Here is a 22,776-nt window from a genome sequence, read left to right as displayed (position 1 = left end):
TGGCGGAAGTATAACGTGTTGAATGTGAGGAAAGGAACATTAAGGACGACAAAAAATACTCAGTCCCCAGGCCGGGGATATCAATCATTTACAATTAAAAACCCCTACCCGGCCGGGAATCGAACCCGGGGCCGCCGGTTGACAGGTGGACGCATTGCCCCCTATACCGCGCGGCCGAACTCATAAAGGTAATTCAACTCCTTTTTCACTCCTCTTCCTACCCGTTAAGTTGATCCCCCCTCCCCAAAAATGCGTGTTTATTTTTAAAGAAGATTCCAAATACCAATTTTCACGTCTTTAACATTTTAAATTTTTGAGATATAAGTATCCACACACAAAGAATTCAACTAATTTTTCAATTCATTCACCCCCTTAAGTGGCTTTCCGAACACAAAAGAATACGTGTTACTCTGAAAGAAGATTCCAAATATAAATGTTGATGCCTCTAACATCTTCAGTTTTTGAGATATAAGTATCCGCATAAAAAGAATTCAACTCCTTTTACACCCCATCCCGTTAAGTTGATTCCCCCTCCATAAAATGCATGATTCTTTACTTTTAAGGTGATTCCCAATACCAATTTTCACGTGGGTAACCTTAAATTTTTGAGATATAAATTTCTGCATAAAAAGAGTTAAATTTTTCACTTCCTTTCACCCTCCGCCCTTAAATGTATTTTTCGAAAACAACAAAACTTGTTTATTTAAAAAGGAGCTATCAAATTCCAATTATCACGACTGTAACATCTTCAGTTTTGAGATATATGTATCCTCATAAAAAAGAATTAAGCTCCTTCTTCACCGCCCCAACCCCCAAGTTGACCCCCCCAAATGCGTTTCTTTTGTTTTAAAGGTGATTCAAAATACTAATTTTCACGCCTGTAAGATATTTACTGTTTGAGACATAAGTATCCTCATACAAAGAATTCATCTAATTTTTCAATTAATTCACCCCCTTAAGTGGATTTTCCAAAGACCAAAGATTACGTGTTTCCTTACTTTGAAAGAAAATTCCAATTGCAAATTTTTATGTCTGTAACATCTTCAGTTTTTTATGTATAAGTATCCTAATAAAAGTAATTCAACTCCTTTTTCAACACCCCTCCCCCACACCCCTCCAACCCGTTAAGTTGATCCACCCCTCCCTGAAGTGCGTGTTTCTTTATGTTTAAAGTAGATTCCAAAAACAATTTCCACATCTTTGACCTTCAGTTTTGAGATATACGTTTCTCCAGAAAAAGAATTCAATTTTTTTTACTTCCTTTTACACTCCCCACTCAAGTGAATTTTGAAAAAAAAGCAGTACTCGTTTCTTTAAAAGAGCATCCAAATACCAATTATCACGACTGCAACATCTTCAGTTTTTAAGATATATGTATCCTCGTAAAAGGAATTCATCTCCGTTTTCTCCCCTCCCCCCCCCCCCCGTTTCCTTCACCCAACAAATGTGTGTTTCTTTATTTTTGAAGGAGATTCCAAACACCCGTTTTTACGTTTCTAACATCTTTAGTTTTTTGATATACTGTATATATACATTCTCATACAAATAATTCAACTAATTTTTCAATTCTTTCATCCCCACCCCCCGTTAAGTGTATTTCCCGAAAACCGAAGAATACGTGTTTCCTTATTTTTAAAGTAGATTCTAAATACCAATGTTCACGTCTACCCCTCTTAATGGGATTTTCCGAAAACAAAAAAATACATGCCTCCTTATTTTTAAAGGAGATTCCAAATACCAATGTTTACGTCTGTAAACTTTTAAGTTTGTGAGATATAGATATCCTCACTTTAAAAATTCACCCCCTCTTTACCCCCTTATCGATGGAATAATCCTCCCTTAGAGAGCACCTACATGTTAATATGAATGTATCCCCACAATTTCATTTCTTTATGTCCAGCAGTTTTGGCTCGGCGATGATGAAACAGTCAGTCAGTCAGTCAGTCAGTCAGTCAGTCAGTCAGTCAGTCAGTCAGTCAGTCAGTCAGACAGACAGGACAAGTTATTCTCGTATATAGATTGCGTTCACATGTTCCATATAGGTACCTGATTTTGAACGACCGGCCAGTTTGTTCGATGTATGTTCTGCTGCAGTCGTTGCAGCGGAATCTGTATAAACCCAATTTTTCAAAAGGATTAGAAGCATTAATTAAATTCGAGTTGTGTAAAATGTCCATATTTCTATTGTTCGTTCTAAAGGAGATGTTTACGTTTTGTTTCTTAAATATATTCGTGACACTATATATATTACAGCTGAAGGTGAATGTTGAAAAAATTTAGATTTGTTTTTTCTTTAATTAAATTTGATTTATGGCGGTGTTTAATTTTTTTAATTATGCGTTCTATAAAGATTTTGTTGTAATCATCATGGTAAGCAATGTCACGTATGATGTTTAACTCTTTATTTATTTATTGAACATCGAACATAGCAGGCTTTCGCCCAAATACATGTTCACCATACCCGTAAAAACCAAGTGTACTATTCCCCTATCACCTCCTACTAAATGTGATTACTAATATACATCTAACCCAATACATATAAAACTAATAAAACAGAGAAATGTTCCGCTAGTATTCGGAGACATTTGCAGAACGGCAACATTGAATAAAGAAAGAAAAAGTAAATAAATAATGCCTCCGGCGATATAAAACGGTAAAATAAATAAAAACACATCGGCACTCTGTGGGGGTACATGACCTTCCCCCATCCTTAGTGTCAGCGGCACTCGTCTATTCACTTCCTCCTCACACGCAGACATCTTTGCAAGCAGGCACTAACCTTGAACCTTTTCAATATGGTTGGACCTGTCTGCTTCCTCTTAGTCATCCTCTATTGTTCCATTTCGCTGCACACACATAACGTTTCTTTAGCCTGCTGAGTTATACACTAACTACTTTCAACTCGAAATCTCCTAAACCCTGACTCATTATTTAAGAAACCAAACCAAACCAAACCCCATGGCACTACAGCCCTTGAACGGCCTTGGCCTACGAACCGACCTCTGCTGAGCTCGAAGGCCTGCAGATTACGAGGTGTCGTGTGGTCAGCACGACAAATCCTCTCGGCCGTTATTCTTGGCTTTCTAGACCGGAGCCGCTATCTCACCGTCAGATAGCTCCTCAATTCTAAACACGTAGGCTGATTGGATCTCGAACCAGCCCTCAGGTCAAGGTAAAAGTCCCTGACCTGGCCGGGAATCGAACCCGGGGCCTCCGGGTAAGAGGCAGGCACGCTAACCCTACACCACGGGGCCGGCCATTACTTAAGAGCATCATTCAAATCACACTCACCAAGTCTTTTTTAAATATTTTTTCTCTAAGATATTTGACCAATGCCTTCTATTTTGTCCACACATAATATTTTAACAGCACACAAATATTTATTTAAATTACCGGCCCCGGTCCATTCATTCACTACCCATTTAGTAATTTTCCGTTAATCCTCCTGCTTGAGTAGGGCTTGTTCCTTTGGATTCAATAATTTACTTCTCACTTTTTTAAAGCAACACATTCTTTCACCAAGTGCAGATCATTGGACACTTTCTCGCATAATAAACACCGTGACTTATCTGTCCTTCTGGTCCATCCCTTATTCTTATACAGTCCCATTAACCACCATAACATGCCTCTTCTCTCTGCTCTGTTTACATTGTTAATGCTTAGTCTTGCAACTTTGGCGACTTCATTGTACAGGCTAAGGGAACAATTCTGCCTACCTTCCTCTATCAGGCGCTGCCTTTGAATGTCCTTAACTCTCCCTACTATCTCTCTCAGTCTACTATTCTCCTTCCCGTACCGCACTATCCTCCAAATATACCCCATACCGATCCTATCCAAATAGGATTTAACTTTCGTAAGCCAACACCCCTTATACATATGTTTTAACTGTTGGAGATACGCTGCTTGCAAAACAACACTCCCTGCTCCTATTTTAAGTCTCATCCAATATTTTAGTACTCTTTTAACACAATCAGCTTCGATACACTCCCCACACGTTAGTAATGCACCAGCATTAGCTGTGCACTGTGGTAATTGCATTATTATTTTGCTGAATCTGGATATAATCTGTTTCAACATGTCCTTTTTGTCCTCTAAACCCATAGTTCCACCCCGTACAGTACTCTGCCTAGCACCAACGTTTCTAAAACCAGTCTCTGCAAGCTGTAATTTATACCAGAGAATTTTGATTCTAGGATGTTGACCACCGAAAGTGCTGCGGCCCCCTTTCATTTCGCCGTCTTAATTTGGTCATCCCAGCCTTCTCTCCTGTTTATAATTACTCCCAAATGTTCTAATTTGCTTACCTCTTCAATCTTCTCTCCCTGTACCACCGATATCCTTTCATTCTTCCTTCTCCTAGTTTTACTTACTAACATCACCTTCGACTTACTTCCATTAATGTTCAGGGACCGTTTCCTTGCAAACTCCTCAACCATGTTGAGGCTTTTCTGTAAGTCCCCTGTCAGGGCTAGAAGGATCACATCATCGGCAAATATTAAGCCTGGTATCTCCAACCCATTTACCGCTGGCACTGCCCAGTTATTTCAACCGTGATCCTGAAGGATGTCGTTAATGAACAGGAGAAATAATATGGGCGATAACTTACAGCCCTGCTTCAGTCCTACCTTACATTCTATTTGACTGCTCAACAGATTTTCCTCCAATCTAACCCTACAATATACCATTCTATATAACGCTTCAATCGCCTTGATCATTTTCCTAGATACCCGCCTTCCCTAATTGTTCTAATAGTGCTCTTCTACTAACCGTGACAAATGCTTTCTCAAAGTCTATTGCAGCTAAGTACACTTTACCCCCTTACCTATCCAGATATTTTTCTATGATCATCTTGGCGGTCATTATACTATCTGTTGTTCTGCATCCTCTTCTAAACCTCCTTGATAGATTGACAATGTCGACTGTCTCTCAGCCCAATCACTTAACCTGTTCGCCAATACCTCTGTGTAGACCTTACTCAGCGAGTCCAGCAGTGTTATTCCTCTACAGTTCTTTGGTAGATTTCTGCAACCTCTCTTTTTATAAATAAGCCATATTACACCAACTTCCCACTCTTTTAGGTAATTCCCTCTTTCGAAAATCCTGTTTAAAAGTTTAACTATACCTTCTACTATCTGATCGTGTTTGCCTATTTCCTTCCAAAAAACGTTACTTATACCATTGCATCCTTCCGCTGATTTACTCCTAAGATTACTCAGCACCCTCATCACTTCAACCCTTGAAATCTCTTTATCAAGTTCCTGAATTTGTACCTCTAGATTTCTCCCTCCTATCATTTCCATTTCTACCTTGTTCCATTTTTCTTCACCCCCTAAGAGCTCCTGGAAATAATCAAACCATTGGTCGTCTGCTATATTCGGTTTGCCAACCCTTTTCCCTCCCTCATTAACTTTATTAATTCTGTCCCATACCCTATCCAATTGTTTCATCTTGCACTCCTTGTTTATTAACTCTATTTGCTTTCTCATCCATATTCTCTTTCCCTCTGTGGTTTATAATTTGTATTATTTTCTTAAGATACAGAACGCTATTCTTTCTTGGCACCCTCCCTTCTTCCTAAACTCTTTTAGCGCCACCATCACTAATTTTCTTTTTCCTTTACATTCATTGTTGTACCAGCTCTCTCCATTCTTCTTCGACCTCCTAGGGACTCTGTTCGCCTGTGCTACCCTTTTCATTGGGTATTCAAGTACCTCTAGCGCTCTGTCAGTATTACCTTGTCTTAAGGCCTCTTCCTATCCACACCTAATTACATCCATCTCCTTCTCTAAAAGGGCATTTAGCTCCTGTGCTGTCTTATCCGTACACCTGTATTTAGTATAGCTAGTGCCCTTCCCCATGCATCCCTTTGCCTCCTCCCTCTCTATTTTCCCTCGGTTCTTTCTATCATTAACCATACTGGTGCATGATGGGACTAAGCCCAGTCTCCAATCTGCATCTTTTTGATGTACTCTAGCATGTCCTCTGAACAAAATATTAAAACAATCACACTCCCCCCCTGTCCCGTAATGAATGTCAGCTTACCCCCCCCCCCACTATCTCCTTCCCACCATCCATTCAGAATATAAAGTTGGCATGTAGCGCATATCTCCAACAGTTTTGATCCATACCCATTCCTTTCTTCATCTGCACTTCTCCTTCTTACCCTCTCGTCTCGTCTTCTTTACTGTAAACCGGGCACAATTCTCCTATTCTGGTATTCCAGTCCCCCAAATAACAACATTCCATCTTCATCAAATTTCACTCTTATGGTACCGGTACTCGTTTCTTGTATTAATTCCTCATAGAAATTTTCGTTCGCGTAGGCAGAGTTCTGTGGATGGCAATAAGCAAAGGCTAAACACATCTTCCTTTCTCTCCCTTGTCCCTTCCCTCTACTAAGCCTGGCCCAAATTACTTCCTCCATCTGGTTTTCAATAACTTATGCTAGCTCACTAATCTCTTCCTTTATCAATAGTGCTATTCCTCCCGGAACTCTCCCTTTTCCGCTCATTTTTCTCCTGGGTTTATACTTTACCTCATACCCTTTGCATTTTATCTCTTTCCCAAATTCAAGCCAGGTCTCTAGTAGCGCCACAATGTCAAAGTTTTCTATCGTTTTTGTACCGGGCGGTACACCTCCACGCCGCTAATTCAAACCTTGCGCCAGTTGAAACTCCCCTACTGGAAGAAGTCTGAACTTTGTCTTATGTGTTAATTTTCTAGTTACCCTGACGTGACTACTTGGAAATTTTGTAGTTTCTGAACTGGGTCGTTTTCGACGCATTTTTGTTTCCCTATTGTAAGAAGTGTGAACTTTCTCTTCTAGAGGACACTACTGAAGATCAACAATAGTGCACCCTAGTGCGAAGTGAAAGAACTGTTTTTTGGAGAAAATTTTTATTTCAAAAGTTTGTTTCTTGTTAAATTTATTTCTGTTATTGTTTAAGTTGGCTGTATACCCCTTTCTTTCCCCTTGTTTTGTATTTAGCCAATCCCGAATTTTAAAAATTAATTTCTAACCAATCAGGTGTATCTTCTCCAAAGGGGATATGTTGCTGTACCCTAGCCAATAAAGTGATTGTGGGCGGGTGTTTTCTTACCTGAGACGCCTCGAACTTTCCGCGAGAGTATATAAACTGCTGATTTTAGGGTCTCTGCGCCACTTCAGTAACATCTTTCAGTGTGTAAAGTACGTAGCAGGGGGCGGGAGGCGCCTCTTCCTTCGGGCAGCAGTTCAGCAACAAGGTAATGGCCGATTAATAACTTCTTTTCTTGCTAGCTCAGCAGTTTAACTCTCGGGGCGGGTCCGAAGCGTTTCCACCATGTAACTTTCCCTAAAATGTAAAGACACTTTGTATTTATTCAATCTTTTAAGCTACATATTGGGATAGAGAGTGTTTTACCCTCTCGAGCTCCCTCTCATATTGCATTGAGGTGAACTTATTTTCACAACCGTTTCTTCCCTAACGTAATGTAAATTGTTTCTTTCTAAAAGTCACCTCTTTAGTATGGGATTAGCCCTTGTATTAACGGCCTAGTGCCAAGTAGGTTTTAAACAAAGTGTATTAGGAGCGCAAGTTCGCCTCCTCTCAAATTGTTATTTTAGAGGTCATGTAATTAATCTTTTTCTCACTTAATAGACCTCAGTAGGTTGGGTATTTTACCCCTGTGTCTATGTCCTGAGAAGACAACTTGAAGGTGGAGTTTGGTGTGGCCTTTGAGAGGCTTAAAGTTTGAGAGCGAGTGGCTCTTTCTTGAAAATTGAGTGTGGTATGCCTCGAGGAGGCTTTTCTGTGTAATTTGGAGCAAGTGCTCCTGATCATGAATGGGGTTTTCTGCCCCTCTGTTAAAACTTATTTTGGAGTAAGGTTGGGCTGATTGCCCAAGAATTGTGAAGTCGGGGCGCGAAGCCCAAATCCGGTAAATATTGTAACTATACTTTTGTTGCCTTGCTACTCTGTACCTGCCATGCTTGTTATGTCTTAATTTTGCTAAGAAAATATAACCTTGTTAAATTTTAAATTCACTTTAATTTCGTAACCTGAGACCTGTTCACCCCCCGCACCTTCTTTCACCTCTAACTACCACAAAAACACGGTAACAGTTTTAATAACTCCCTCGTTACCTAGCTTATTTAGTAACCCTTCAATATTTATAAACCCTACCTTCCACTCTAGCTATGACTTCCCCTCCCGTCCCTCCAGGTTATCTCCCTTATTTTTGCTTCTTGTTATTATGGCCCTATCTTCTTCTATTCCCCTTCCATCTTTCTTTTGCACTTTGGAGCGCAGCCTGTCATCCTTTTCTTCCACAAATCTACTACTCTTACCCCGTAGGTCTTTTAGGCTTAGACTTTTTCCTCTATTCAGGGCGTCTCGACCTTTTATTTCCTCGCGTTCTCATTGTTCTTTATTGAACACTTGCCTACTTACGTTTGAACTTCCCGGATCTTGTGAGTCATTTTCTGTCAGCACTTGCTGACTCCCCATTTCAGCTTCCGCACTGCTCACTGGACTGCTCGGTACACTGATACCTGACGTGCGTCTGTCGAGGGAGGTCAAGTCACGAATGCTACTTATTGAGCCGCCATATTGGGTCTAAAATCGAGCGTAACCAAAGGCAAGTGTACTCGAATTTAGAGGATTTCGGTATCGTGTATTGAAATAAAAACAAACTGTCAACTATTTTTCATATAGAATTTAATTGGGAATCTACTGTTCATGTATATATAACTGTATAACACTTAAATGACACAAAGCAAAAAATTGAGGTATTCAATACAAATTATTGTAAGAGTTTTTAAATTACCAGATTATTATTTATTACATGGGACCGGTTTCGGCATACCGAATGCAATCATCTGCCAAATTGGGAACTTACAACGATATATATAGTGAACATAATCATAATATACCCTATAATTAAAATATACCGTACTAAGAAGCTTAGAGTGGATGGATATCCATATTATAAACAAACACTTTTTTTTTACAAGTATAAAACTTGATGGTCATATAACAACTATTTTTACAAGTTTGAAACTTGAAGTGTACAAGTTTGAAACCCAATACATACAACGCCAACTTAAACAGACGCTTAAAATACATCTTTTCTGCTAACGGATAATGAAAAAACACAAACAACTCTCTTTTAGTACTTTAAGTACAGCACTTCAAGTTCAGTATTTCATGTACCGATAATTATAATATGACACAGGTACCGTACAGATTTCTATGTTTCTGTCAATAAGATTACGTATTTGACAAGTTGTAAGGAAGTAAAAGAGTAGGACATGAGTTTTTCTGTTGATTTTTGTTTCTCAAAAAAATAATTCAGGCTCTGTTAATTATCTTCCTATTCAAACACCTGTGAATGTATTCATATCATTTTTAGTGTTATACAGTTATATATACATGAAGAGTAGATGTCCAATTAAATTATTTTGTTTTTATTTCAATGTACGGTACCGAAACCCTCTAAATTCGAATACGCTTGCCTTTGGTTCCACTCGCTTAAAGACCCAACATGGCGGCTCCATTTGAAGCATTCGTGACTTGACCTCCGTACACAGACCTTGCCTTGAGCAGAATAGGAACCTGACATCTAGCGGCTAAACCGTGTACACGGTCGGGACATCTTTTCCTTATTTACCTTGATTTTCAGCGATAAATGAGGTGCTATGCCTATAATTGTCATAATAAAGAATCGGTGACTGAAGTTATACAGCGAGTATAAATGTCGTGACTGGGTTAATCGGGTTAATTGCCGTGTGCAGCGCTCAATAACATGAGAGAAAATGGGGCAGAAGAAGAATGCAAGATTCTATGTCCCTTTCTTGGATATCTCGTAGCAACCAGGTAGCAAAGTCCATACCTTCTATTCTACCAACGATTCTAGGTACCTTGGTTGAAACGGAGTTGACCACACATTCTCTTTGGAGTTGACGGCGTGAATTTGTATGTTAGTGTCCGCTTTTTGAGCCGTCTTCAAGCAAAATGCCTATCGAAAACTTAGAGGAAGAGGGTTTGGAGAAAAATCCGAAATTGATTCTTGCACAGTGGAGGTTCCTTTTGTCTCAGCCAGATTATGCAGACAATAAGGATATTTTCACAAAACTTATGGACGCTATTAAAGCTGACGGTAAGAATGATTTTCGTTTATGCCAGTCATTGTTGTCATAATATAAACAGATTCATGCCAGTGTTGTGATTGTATGTAATGGAAGGCAAGAACAAATTCATATCGTAATTATGTAGGGTGTTGTCATTCATAACCATATTAATCTTCCGTTGAGGAACGAGTAATGTTTCTTCTCGACCTTTTTGGAATTATTAACCTCCAACTTTGTTCGCCTGTTATTTTAAGTGATTGGACAGTAGTACTAATAAAGCAATGTATATTTTAATAAGGAAAGTGAAAGTTCGTTCTTAACGTAGACCTAGGCCCTAAATAAAACTCGTGTGGTGCAGAAGTAGCAGATGTCTTATACATTTTATCGTTTGTTATAATGCCATCGTTTGTTCGTAGTTTAGGTGGTGTAATAAAGATTGTGGTGTTAAATCCAAGTCACGTTTTAAACTATTAATTTGAATGACTTACGCTACTTAGTGATATACTGTACTAGGATTTTGTGGAATAGTAATTCACTTAATTGATGTAGGTGTTTTGTGTTCGTACAATAACTGTGACAGATGTCACGTGCACATTTTGTACAGTTGTCAGACTTACCGGTCACTGTCTACTATCTTTTATTACTTCCGGCGGCATATGTACAAAATATTCTGTCCTTGAATTTCTTGCAACCCCTTACAGCAGCAGTTGATATATATTCCTATATATATATATATATATATATATATATATTTTTTCAGGTTGAATACAATAAAATAAAGCATTTTCATCCATACACTACACTTGCATTGTAATTTTTAATGATTGCTGAAAGGTTTTTGCACCCCTGATGTACAACTGCCTCGTCAAATTCTGCAGTCTCACCATGCTTAACATGCTGTGTCAGCCCATGGTGATTTTTTTAAATGAAATTGCCAACCACTACCTGTGTCTCGTCTGTAACGCTTAATATGTCACCAGTAAGCTTCACTTGTTCCTTCACGACCTAAACGGTTGGAGTTCTGTTCTTCACGTTGACTTGGGGTTTTCCAAATAACAACAGCATCTTCATGCAAGTTGTGAATCTCATTGTAGAGCTGTATTGGAATTCAGAATAAGAAGTTGATACTTCTTAACAGCTTCTTCTACCGGGCGAGTTAGCTATGCAGTAAGGGGCGCGCTGCTGTGAGCTTGCATCCGGGAAATAGTGGGATCGAATCCCACTGTTGGCAGCCCTGAAGATGGTTTTCCGTGGTTTCCCATTTCCACACCACGCAAATGCCTGAGCTGTACCTTAATTAAGGCTACGGCCACTTCCTTCCAACTCCTAGCCCTTTCCTATCCCATCGTCGCCCTAAGACCTGTCTGTGTCGGTGCGACGTAAAGTCACTAGCAAAAAAAAAAAAAAAAAAAAAAAAAGCTCCTTCTAGTTTCTCACATGTAGCACTATTCAGTTTTTGGCTGACAGGTAGGCCTATGTTTCATCTGTCCACTTACGTTTTTCACTTAGAATGTCTCCAACACTTCGTCTGCATATGGTCTTCCCCCACAAAGAAACATGGTTTGCAGTGTTTTGCTGAGACTAGTAGGAGGATAGCTGTCCTATATAAGAACACATTTCTTGCTTCGCTGTTACACTTAGTCGTTTGTTTATTCATTGTAGAAACTTACGCATACAGGGCAGATAACACAGCCAGGACCGAAGTTCTTAATAGGTCGTGGTGAGCTACTGCCAAGCTCTTTATCCTCAAATTGCTTTGTCCAGGGTACCAAAGCTTGTCTCGAAAACAGTCCGTGGTTTTAAGCCGTAAGGAAATTCTGATTGTATGCTGCGATCATTCTTCCCGAGCAGGTACAGTAAATCCCTTGCATTACACTAAAGATAATGAGCTACTAATGAGGATTGGTAGCCTGTTCACATTCCTAAAGGGTTATGTAAGAGCCATGCTTCCACTTGAAGTTTCCAGGTTCGTACATGTAATTTTAAATCAACAGTTGGCGATATATTGATTAGCTTACACTTTGAACACTGTTCAGTACTTGTGTTCATGTGCTACAAATGGTGGATGGTGGTAGGCGGGGGGTGGCATATCGAGATAGTAACTTTCACCAGGAATATCTGTTTGTTGCACGTCGTGAGTGATAATGGAGGGTAGCGATATATAGGGGGTTGACTGTATTATTGACTTCTCATTGTTTACACGGCAAAAGACCTGTTGAATACCATGTCTAATATTTTCGATCATGAAAGCTTTAATACCATTCTTAAAAAGTAATGCCCTTTAAATTACCATGATGTATTGGCTCGCTGTTGCGATAAAAGAAAGAAATCAGCTCACGGTTGAGACTATTTCTCTATCGATCTGGGTGTTACTTTGGTAAGTGGTTTGGATGCTGGTATCTTAGAAAAATAAAGTTTTAAAATACCTGAAGTAGCTGAGAGGAGGGATCATTCCTCGATACTTACCAGAGACCCGCTCCAAATAATGTTACAGTGAAACCCCTCAAATCCGAACTCATTGGGGCTGTAGCCTGTTCGGATTAGCCAAAAATATCCATAACATAATAACCAGCCCTCGTTCTGGTATAGGACTGTACATTGATTGAGTCAGGCTGGTTTGGCGCGCGATGAGTGAGGTTAGTGACCTTGACTAGTGGGCATATAGCTGACTACCGTTGTTTGGCAGGCCTGCGCTAAAAATAGAAACACTACCCTAATAGTTCAGTTAGTCAGCTCCCGTCTGTTGTTCTGTTTGTGTCTGCTGTCACTGCACTGCTTAATTTGTGTGTTGTTCATTTTTGTTAGAGTTGTTTTGTTATTGTTGAGTTTTATTTAAGTGAACTGTATTGATTAATGTTTTGAAATGAAATGTCGTATGGCTTTTAGTGCCGGGATATCCCAGGATGGGTTCGGCTCACCAGGTGCAGGTCTTTCTACCTTGACACCCGTAGGTGACCTGCGCATCGTGATGAAGATGAAATGATGATGAAGACAACACATACACCCAGCCCCCATGCCATTGGAATTAACCAATTAAGGTTAAAATCCCCGACCCGGCCGGGAATCGAACCCGGGACCCTCTGAACCGAAGGCCAGTACGCTGACCGTTCAGCCAACGAGTCGGACGATTAATGTTTTGATTTTAAGTTATCGCAAGCCAATGAAAACTGAAAGCTTTAAAGCATCTGGATGCCGGGGAAAGTTTGACAAAGTTGGTTTGGTGTTGATAAAGCAGCAGTCAGTGACTGGAAAAGAAATTGTGACAAAATTGAAGAGTTTTGCAGTGTAACAACTGATAAAACCTTAAAGCAATGCCATCACATAATAGTTTCCCTAAGTGAAAAAAATGATGAAGCTTTTTCTGATTTTCACAAGAGTGACAGAAAGAGTGCCTGTTAGTGGTCCACTAATTCAAGAAAAGGCATTAACCCTTAATGAACTAATGAACGGTGATTCGGCCTTCACTCGTAGTAACAGACAGTTCGATCAGTGGAAGAAAAGGCATGGGATCAGACAACTGTCGATATGCGGAGAGAAGCTACAGTGTTCTCCCAAGAAATTCTCATCAGCTGGGCGGCAGGGATGAGTATCCGGGTGGGGAATACTACGTAAAAAAGGATTGATACAATTTTAAAATATTCCCCTTAGGACATTAAGAGTAATAATAGACAGGTCAGGTAAACATTAACAGCAAAATTGAAATATTTTGGTGTTATCTCGAACAAGACATAACAGAGTATTTTGAACTTCTACTGCTCGTTCATAATCACATAGCACTGGGGATTACCACTCTGTTGCTGTGGAATGCCGTACGGGTTTGTAACATCATGCAAAAAAAAAATAGAGTGCTTGCTTGCGATTTCACGCCAATCCAGACACCGCTCGTGCATGGCACTACGTGTTAGTCAAGCTAAATATTTAAACTCCAATGTAATTGATGCAATTATGCTGACAGTAATGAAGATTTTATCATTTAAATGATCAGTTTTACAGTATTTAGGCCTACAGTTTAATTTGCAGTACGCAATGACTCAAATATGTATTAATAAATACAGTATTATGTAACTAGCAAATATCTAGGTTATGTTAGTCGGGCGGTCTGTAAAAACAGCTAGGGAGAACGCTGAGCTATCACCTCACGCAGCTTCTGCAAAAGAATACCTTAAACGAATTTGGTGATTTGATTTCCTCAGAAAATTCACCACAGCAAATTTACAATGCAGACGAGACTGGGTTGAACTCTAAAGCCCTTCCCCATAAAAGCCTTCCTTCTCAAAAGGAATCTTCTGTGCTGGGTTTTAAAATGAACAAACTGCGTCTTACAGTTTTAGCCTGCAGTAACACCGCGGGATCAAACAAGCTTCCATTGATGGTGATTGGTAGATCTGCCAAACCACAAACCTTCAAGTATATGAATTCTATCCCTGGGTATTACAGTAATCGAGGCATGGATGACTGGTTCTCGTTTTAATGAGTGGTTTGCCAAGCAATGTGTTCCTTCAGTGAGAAAGTTTAAAAGAAAATGGACTACCACCTTAAGCTTTACTTCTGATAGACAATGCCCCTTCTCACCCATCAGACATGCGCTTAGTATGCAAGGACATAAAAGCAGTATTTCTGCCTCCCAGTGTGACGCCACTGCTGCAGCCTGTGGGTCAGGGCATTCTACAGAATATAAAACTAAGCTACTGAAAAATGCTCTTACGATATCTTATTGAAGATGGTTCTCTTCCTATCCTTGAGAAGCTGAAGAAAGTTATAATAAAAGACGTTAATTTATTTACTGGGTTGCAGAATTGGGGCAAAATACGAGTGTGAACTTACTGCGGAGGTCTTGGAAGAAGCTTTGGCCAAGCCTCGAGTTCAAAAAAAACACCTACGCATACACCTGTCACACAAGACTATGACACTGAGCTCCTTCATCTTGTTCGGCAAGTACCAGGTTGTGAGGCTGGTGGAGAAAGTTGTCTAGAGGAGTGGGCAACAGTTGATATTAATGAAGAATGAAGCGAACATGAAATGGTGAGTCTGGTCCAAAGTCAGCATGACGGCAACATAGCTAGTGACACTGTGGAAGAAGAAACTTCGACAGACAATGTGACTTATACTGATGCTGTTCTGCTGTTGACATTGCATTGCGCTTTGTAGAACAATACACAGCAGTCACGCCTAACGGTGTCATGTTCATGCGACGCTGGCGCGCAATCGCCTCCATGGGAAGGTTTCATCACTTCGACAATTGAGGATAACTGATTACAAGTAAAAGATTGTGATATTTTGTGTGTTCTATTGTTATTTCATTGCTTTTGTAAAGTGATTAACCTAAAGAATTTCAATAACCAACTTTTCCGTTTTTCAATCCTGGATGACGTAAGTACTGTATGTAGGCATATTTACACTTTGTTAGGTATGCTAACTGTACTTCTTTGTCAATATTTCAACTAAATATGTAAAATAAGGTTATAATGTAAAATATATAATTGTTTTATGACTAAATAAGTTTCTCCTTTTTGCGTGTGTTTAAATAAGTTTCTCCTTTTTGCGTGTGTTTTTCAAACTTAAATTTGTCTAAAAGAATTTGTTTGGATTTCCAGGATTCAGGTTTGAGGGTTTTCACTCTACTTATGTAGAAAAATTAAAACCAAATAGTCTTAAACTAAAAAATATGACCATTTTCTTTGTTGCTTATTGGCCGCCTGTGATCAGCTGTTACGAAGCCAATGTTCATATGGTCTATAATAGAGCTCGCATGATGTGTGGCCACATGGGTACTCTGTCAGTTTATCACTTTCAGCCAGCACATTTTATCCCCCATGTTAATGAAAGTATGTTATTGATCTTTAATTCACATTTTGTCCACTGTCCAGACCAATCTATCACAAAACCATATCCCCTTTGGGCCACCCCATTCGAGAGGCTCTTTTCTATGGCTGCGGCGCATACTCTCTGCACGGCAAGAAAAATGTCATTTAGTAGCTCTAACCTATCTTTTGTGTTTGTCACAGGCCACTGTGGATCGGTCAGAATGTCTGCCTTCGGATCCCAAGATAGCAGGTTCAAATCCAGCAGAGGTAGTCTTGAATTTTCAAGGTTGGAAAAATGTCCATTGAACAGTCCATATCATCTGATGTTGGCATGTAAAAGATCCCCAGTGACATGTTTTGTGTTAACCCGACAATATTAACTTAAACTCGGCCATAGACGCCCATGAGAGATTCGGTTTATTCTGCCATCTAATAGGCCTAGAGTAAAACAGGATGTCAAAATTGACAGGTGGGCAGTCAGATGGCGTCAGATTAAAATGCTTGCACACAGTAGCCGAAGCCGTACGATTATTATTATTATCATCATCATCATCATCATTATTTACAGTCCAATCTGTCCACTCCCTTCAAGAGGCTCTTTTCTACGGCCAATGCACACACGATCCGCACAATGAGAAAAAAGTTTATCAGTAGCTCTAACCTGTCTTTTGTGTTTGTCGCAGGCCATCGGTTGGAATGTCAGCCTATCTTTCATGTTTGTCATGAAACAGTCCACACTCCCTTCAAGAACCTCTTTTCTGTGGCTGCGACACATACTGTCTGCATGGCTACAATAAAAAGTCATTTTGTAGCTCTACCCTATCTTTCATCTTTGTTATTCAGTATCTGTGTATAATGCGCCAACATTGGCAGCACTGTTCAGTGCATTGTGAGATACCGTAGTTAGAGGTGCTGCCATGTTCGATCTACAACCTGTATTTAACGAACCAGCTACCAGACTTAACTCTATTTTTAGACCGTTTTAACTGTACGGTAGTGAAAACTGGGGTGGACTCAGGGAATATTGAATAAATTGGTAATAACAGACGTGAAAGTTACCAGAATGATTGCTAGTAGAAACAGGTGAGAACAATGGCAGTCTGGTTGAAAGTGAAATGAATAAATGGATGAATAAATAAAAACATAAATAAAATGTATTGTCTGAACTTGCTTTCACCTTACAAAATACCATATGTCACTATAGTGTGTATTATGAAAGAAGAGTGTGTATTATGAAAGAAGAATGGTGACAGATGTCAAAGTGCGCATGCAAGACAATGCATTGTTGTCACAGTGACTGATAATCTTAGCATAAAAGAGGTACCACCTAACAAACACGGTTTGATATAACAAAATGAGAACATAATACTGTATAAAAACAAATAAAAAAATCAAATAATTAAGTAATATGCTAAATTAAATTTGCCGAGCGAGTTGGCCATCCAGTTGAGTCGCGTAGCTGTGAGCTTGCATTCAGGACATAGTGAGTTCGAATCCCATCATCAGCAGCCCTGAAAATGGTTTTCCATGGTTTCCCATTTTCACACCAAACAAGTGCTGAGGCTATACCTTAAGGCCATGGTAACTCCAAACCAGCCACACAGACCAACCAGGCATGTTACTGACATCACACAAACTAAGCCAATAAGACAGGTTTATGTATGTACTGGCAGTAACTGTTTATTTCTTAATGTTCATCTGTCTCTGCAGATGTTCAGGTTTGCCTAGCTGCAGTGTCCAACAATGAATGGACTTTGTCAAACAATATAGATTGTGTTCAGATTGTCTTTGGCCTGGATATATCGTTAGTAACTGTTCTTGAAGTTCCTGCTATTTGTGCGGCTTGAAGCGTCACACCCTACTTCAGCAAACCAATCTACTAGTTATGCGAAGGCAGCTTGAAGCCACACCTGGAAGACTACATCCATTATTACAGCCTTATAGTCACCTATTCCTTCAATTACCTCAGTTTTATTAACAATTTCCCATGGTTTAACCAGCAGGTTATTGAGACGAGTCGGTTCTTGTACTACTTGTGTAAATCCTCCCTCCCAAATTAACTTATTTGCAGTTTCTGTTCATGGGCTTCACTTGCAGCTCCATTCCATTCTTCAGGCAAGTTTAGATCTCCCCCAATTATTACTATATCATTATTATTGTTTTTATGAGTATAATCTATTATTTACTCAAATATTTCCATGCCTCTTTCCTCTCTTCCAGGCCTATATGTACCGAGCTCGATAGCTGCAGTCGCGTAAGTGCGGCCAGCATCCAGTATTCAGGAGATAGTAGATACGAACCCCACTGTCGGCAGCCCTGAAGATGGTTTTCCGTGGTTTCCCATTTTCACACCAGGCAAATGCTGGGGGCTGTACCTTAATTTTTTTTGCTAGTGGCTTTACGTCGCTCCGACACAGATAGGTCTTATGGCGACGATGGGATAGGAAAGACCTAGGAGTTGGAAGTGAACAAAAAGTCTACGAATCTTGTTACGCGGCATATTAGCGTCTTGTCAGTCTTGAACCTTAAAATAACACGAACATGAACGTGATGTGAACCATGAAGTCTAGTTATTGCACAGGTTAAAATGTCGTTACATGCATGGAATTGCACAAATATAATACAATGTGAGTGGCAATGTGAAATCAATCATATAGTTATACTGACATCGTGAACATATTGTACGTGTTCTTGAATGTGTACATGAATAGTGTAATATTAATGCCATGTTAAAATAGCTTCTTGTGATGAGTTCACAAGACTACATTAAACCATATTGGTGATACATTGATTTTAAAAATATTTAATTAATGGATAAAAAGTGTGTGAAAACGTGATATTTCATGGTGGATGTCTTCTTATGAAGAAACACAGTATGTCTTTATATTGTTTTTTCTACTTGCAGGCAATTAATAGCTTTAAAACGTTAAGCAATATACTATGTGTACTTTTCTTGTTGAAAAGTAAAATAAAAAGCAGGGCAAACTCCTCGATTGAAAACTACAGCTCAATACAGATACCCTGTATTACATGTCTCCGGTGATATTAGATGTTATGGGAGTTCCCCGCTGGTCCCTTTAGAATGTGTATTACCTAGCCTTGATGTTCACTGAATGACGTTTATCAGATATAGGCCTATATCAAAACTAAATTTGATGGTGAATTTCAGGAATTAAATATAGAAAATTCAAGACGGGTTTTACAAACATTACAAACCATTATTCTCGTGGTTTTAGGCGAGTGATGCTGTAGGCAAAGCTCGAAACTAACACACATGCACAAAGAAAAGCAATCCCAGATCTTACAACAGAATAAGTCGTCAGACCCATCGCCGAAAGACATTTACAATGCGATGACAGAATATTCCGTCATGGCCACTTCGAAGTAAAATGGTGACATATTTTCATTTCTTTGGGGTTACTTTTGGATCTTATTCAGTTAAATGAATTGCATACTTTCTGCCTTCAGAGCACAAGAAATTCACAATGTCATCGTCAAAATACAACTCAAAAACATTTCGGTCAGCATAATATTTTGAAAAGTGGAAAATTTCACACTCGGAAAGTGGGTAGTTGTGGGAACTAGGTCATTCGCCACCCAGATAGCTGGTGGACGAGGTGATGATTTTGCTCTCTTCGCAGGCTGTGAATCATTATCGGACATGAATTCTGTACACCTGTGCGGAATTTGCTGTTTCAGCATTACTTCAATCGATGCTCAGAGTTCACCTCCCATAAGGTTATCTGTGAGAGACCCTTCATCTTCCTCAGCCGGATCTCCATCAGATAATACATTACATTCTGGTGGTTCAATGTATATGGATTCAGCATCAGTATCCTCTTCTTCAATAACATGTAGAACATCCTCGAGTGTCAACCAACTCGAATGACATTCACGTATCATTAGACGCGATATATAGCATTCTCCACGTCTGTTTTGACGTGGATTATTTTAGTTAAATCTACAATTATACAATTGAATGACACATATAAATCATTATTTGCAACTACAGTATGAATTGTTTCTTAGAATCAAGGAAAAGAAAAGGAACAGAGAGGTACGGTAAGCACCGTGTGGTACCATACTGTACGAACAGAATAATTAGTGTCTTAACAGCTAACACAGAAATGATGACCAGTTGCTTGTTATTTCAAGTCATAGATTGATATTTGAAGAAAATAAACCATGCGATACAAAATTATATAGTCAAAATTTATAAACAAAATAAAGCAACTTACCTTAAGTGGGCAGTCATTTTTATTTTTATTCCTCTCAACATGCAAACACAAACTCAGATAAAACCCTGCATTGATATCAGTCCTTGTAGGGAGTATCACCTTGACAATGTAAAGCGGAGTTACCAGATTTATGTCGCAAGTAATGATCGGTATGAGAAAATCTGAAGTAAGGTGCACTGGTACTGTACGGTACCGCACGGCGTTGCCGGGTTAAACTGAAAATTTTTAAAAAAACATGAAATCCTATGCTCACTCTCAAAGTGTCAGGAGGCTGAAAGCTTCAAGAAAAATCCCGAATGTGCACTTTTAGCTAAGTGTGTAAAGAAAATGGATGCTGTTATGTTACAGCATATGCATGCATTGTTCATGGCATCTTATCATATTGCAAAAAATAACAGAACCTACACTGATTTTCAAGGTTTGGTTGCATTGTTAAGCAAATTGAATGTTACTTATTCAGGGAAGTATGTGAATTATAAGCAATGCAGAGAATTTATTTCATACATTGCCTCAGATCTTTGTGAAGTTTTGATATGGAAATTAAGGAAAGTTCATATGTCAGTACCTTACCCGATGGATCAACAGATAAATCTGAACCCCTCAGAAATGTCATCTGATCTGAGCCAAATAAATACAAATGTTAAGAAACGAGCCATTGTAGTCTACAATGTTGATAATTTCTTTATTGATTTTATTTTACATTATGTTCTGGCAGTATAATGCAGGCGAGATATTTTCAAAAGTCAGAATCTCCTGGAAGGTTATGGTAAAATTGTTTGGTATCTACAGGTATGAAGTACAGTAGTAACTTGAGGTCACAAAGTTTGGTTTCAGAGATAGGTCTCCTATTTGGCCACAAAGGTATTAACATCTGTAATGTCATGCGGAATCAAGTGCTTGTACGCAATTCCACGCTAATCCATATACCGCTCGCGCACAGCAATGCACGATAGTCAAGCTAAACATTTAAATTCCAATGCAATTGATGCAATTACACTAACAATAGTAAAGATTATAAAATAAACAGTTTTACAGTATTTATGTTTTAATTTGGAGCACCTAATGACTAAAATATGCATTAATATGGTGGTCTGTGAAAAAGGCAGGGCGGTGCGCCCATTGAAAAGGTCCTAGGGAGAACACTACAGTTGTACCCCCTAACATACGGTCAACTCACCCGGTATGTACATTGTGATAAGAGTACCGGTATGTCCAACATTAAAATTCTTTTTGTGAAAAAGACATTTTTTATTGTTTGTGTTTCTTTTTTCTCAGAAACTGTAAATAATAGAGCAGTAATTTTTACTGAGAGAGTTGACTGGGCTGTATGCTACAGGCTATGTAGCTGTTTGCTTGCATACAATAGATTGGTGGGCTCGAACTCGCCATCACCAGCCCTGTTTATGATTCTCCATGCTTTGCCATTTTCACACCGGGAAAAGGTTATGGCTGCTTCCTTCTCATTGTCACCAAAAGCCTCTCAGAGTTAGTGTGATGTTAAAGTACATACTTGCATAAAAAGCTGTGATTTGTTTTTTTTTGCCCAGGTTCCCGTTTGTTCATAAAATGTTATTACTGCAAGAAATGGTCAAGTTTTATATGCAAGCTGAGATAATTGAAAAACATTTCAGAATGTTGTTTTTTTCACTTTAAGAAAATATTTTATAAATACATTAAAAATTTCCTGTTAGATATATTTAAAGAGCTTGTAGTAGCATTCTTTAAATATACAGTAGATACAGATTACATATGAACCATTACTTAAGAATTTGATGAATAGATCGAGAAAAAACATTCATGAATTGCGGGTGGGGAATAAAATATAAAGATACACGACATTGTTAAAGTAGCACGTAAATGATCCTTGATAAATATTGAGCAAGTGTGACCTTCATTATACAAAATTTGAGTTTTCTTGAAAAGTGTGTATATTATACTATTGCATGTATTTCTTATGCATATTACTTTTGTTCTGTTCTTCATAGTAAGCACAGGTAGTAAAGATAATCCTACTTTAATGTCTATTGTGACTGTCATTTTTATGTTACTTTTAGTTTTATGCAGCTGTCTTGTCTATATAGTGTGTATAATCAACTTGTAAAAATTTAAAAATCATTTTAAAACATTGATCTTATACTATGATTCCATTAGTACCAGTACGTATTCTTTGTAAACTGCACCTACTTCAGATATTTTTAATTGGAAATTATACATAGTTCTTAAGCTGTGTTAAGAAGCAGTTGTTTGGCTAACTTAAATTATGTACACTCAAAGATCCCTTGCTGTCTCGGTGTATGTTATGTCATTGAATAAAGGACTTACTCTGCTTGTTTAATGTTCTTAGATATGGCACCATTTTATGAAGAATGTGGCCAGCATTTGCACTGGACACTTGACCAAGATCTCTTGGATAAAATGAAAACTAAAAATAGTGAAAAATTGAAGGAACTTGATGATGCCATTGAAGATGCTGAAAAGAATCTGGGAGAAATGGAAGTTAGAGAAGCAAACTTGAAGAAAGCTGAGTACTTGTGCCGAATTGGTGATAAGGTGAGTGAAAATCATACAATTAAGAATTGAGGTAGAAAGATTAATTTATAGTAGGGTATTAATTCTTTTGCAC

The 22,776-nt window shown here is 38.8% G+C and overlaps 1 protein-coding gene across 1 annotated transcript in view; it reads left to right on the top strand.

Moving 5' to 3' along the window:
- The first annotated feature begins 9,913 nt into the window (after positions 1–9,913).
- LOC136864400 (26S proteasome non-ATPase regulatory subunit 6) overlaps positions 9,914–22,776 on the top strand; it is a 121,382-nt gene continuing 108,519 nt past the window's right edge. The window contains exons 1-2 of the mRNA XM_067141344.2: positions 9,914–10,140; positions 22,498–22,703. Of these exons, the coding sequence (XP_066997445.1) occupies positions 9,996–10,140; positions 22,498–22,703 (351 nt within the window). The 5' untranslated portion in view covers positions 9,914–9,995. The remainder of the gene's footprint in view (positions 10,141–22,497; positions 22,704–22,776) is intronic.

The sequence above is a fragment of the Anabrus simplex genome, chromosome 2 (genome assembly GCF_040414725.1).
Source record: "Anabrus simplex isolate iqAnaSimp1 chromosome 2, ASM4041472v1, whole genome shotgun sequence".
Taxonomy (NCBI): domain Eukaryota; kingdom Metazoa; phylum Arthropoda; class Insecta; order Orthoptera; family Tettigoniidae; genus Anabrus; species Anabrus simplex.
Note: the sequence above shows the minus strand (reverse complement) of the source record. Positions and strands in the feature narration are given on the sequence as shown.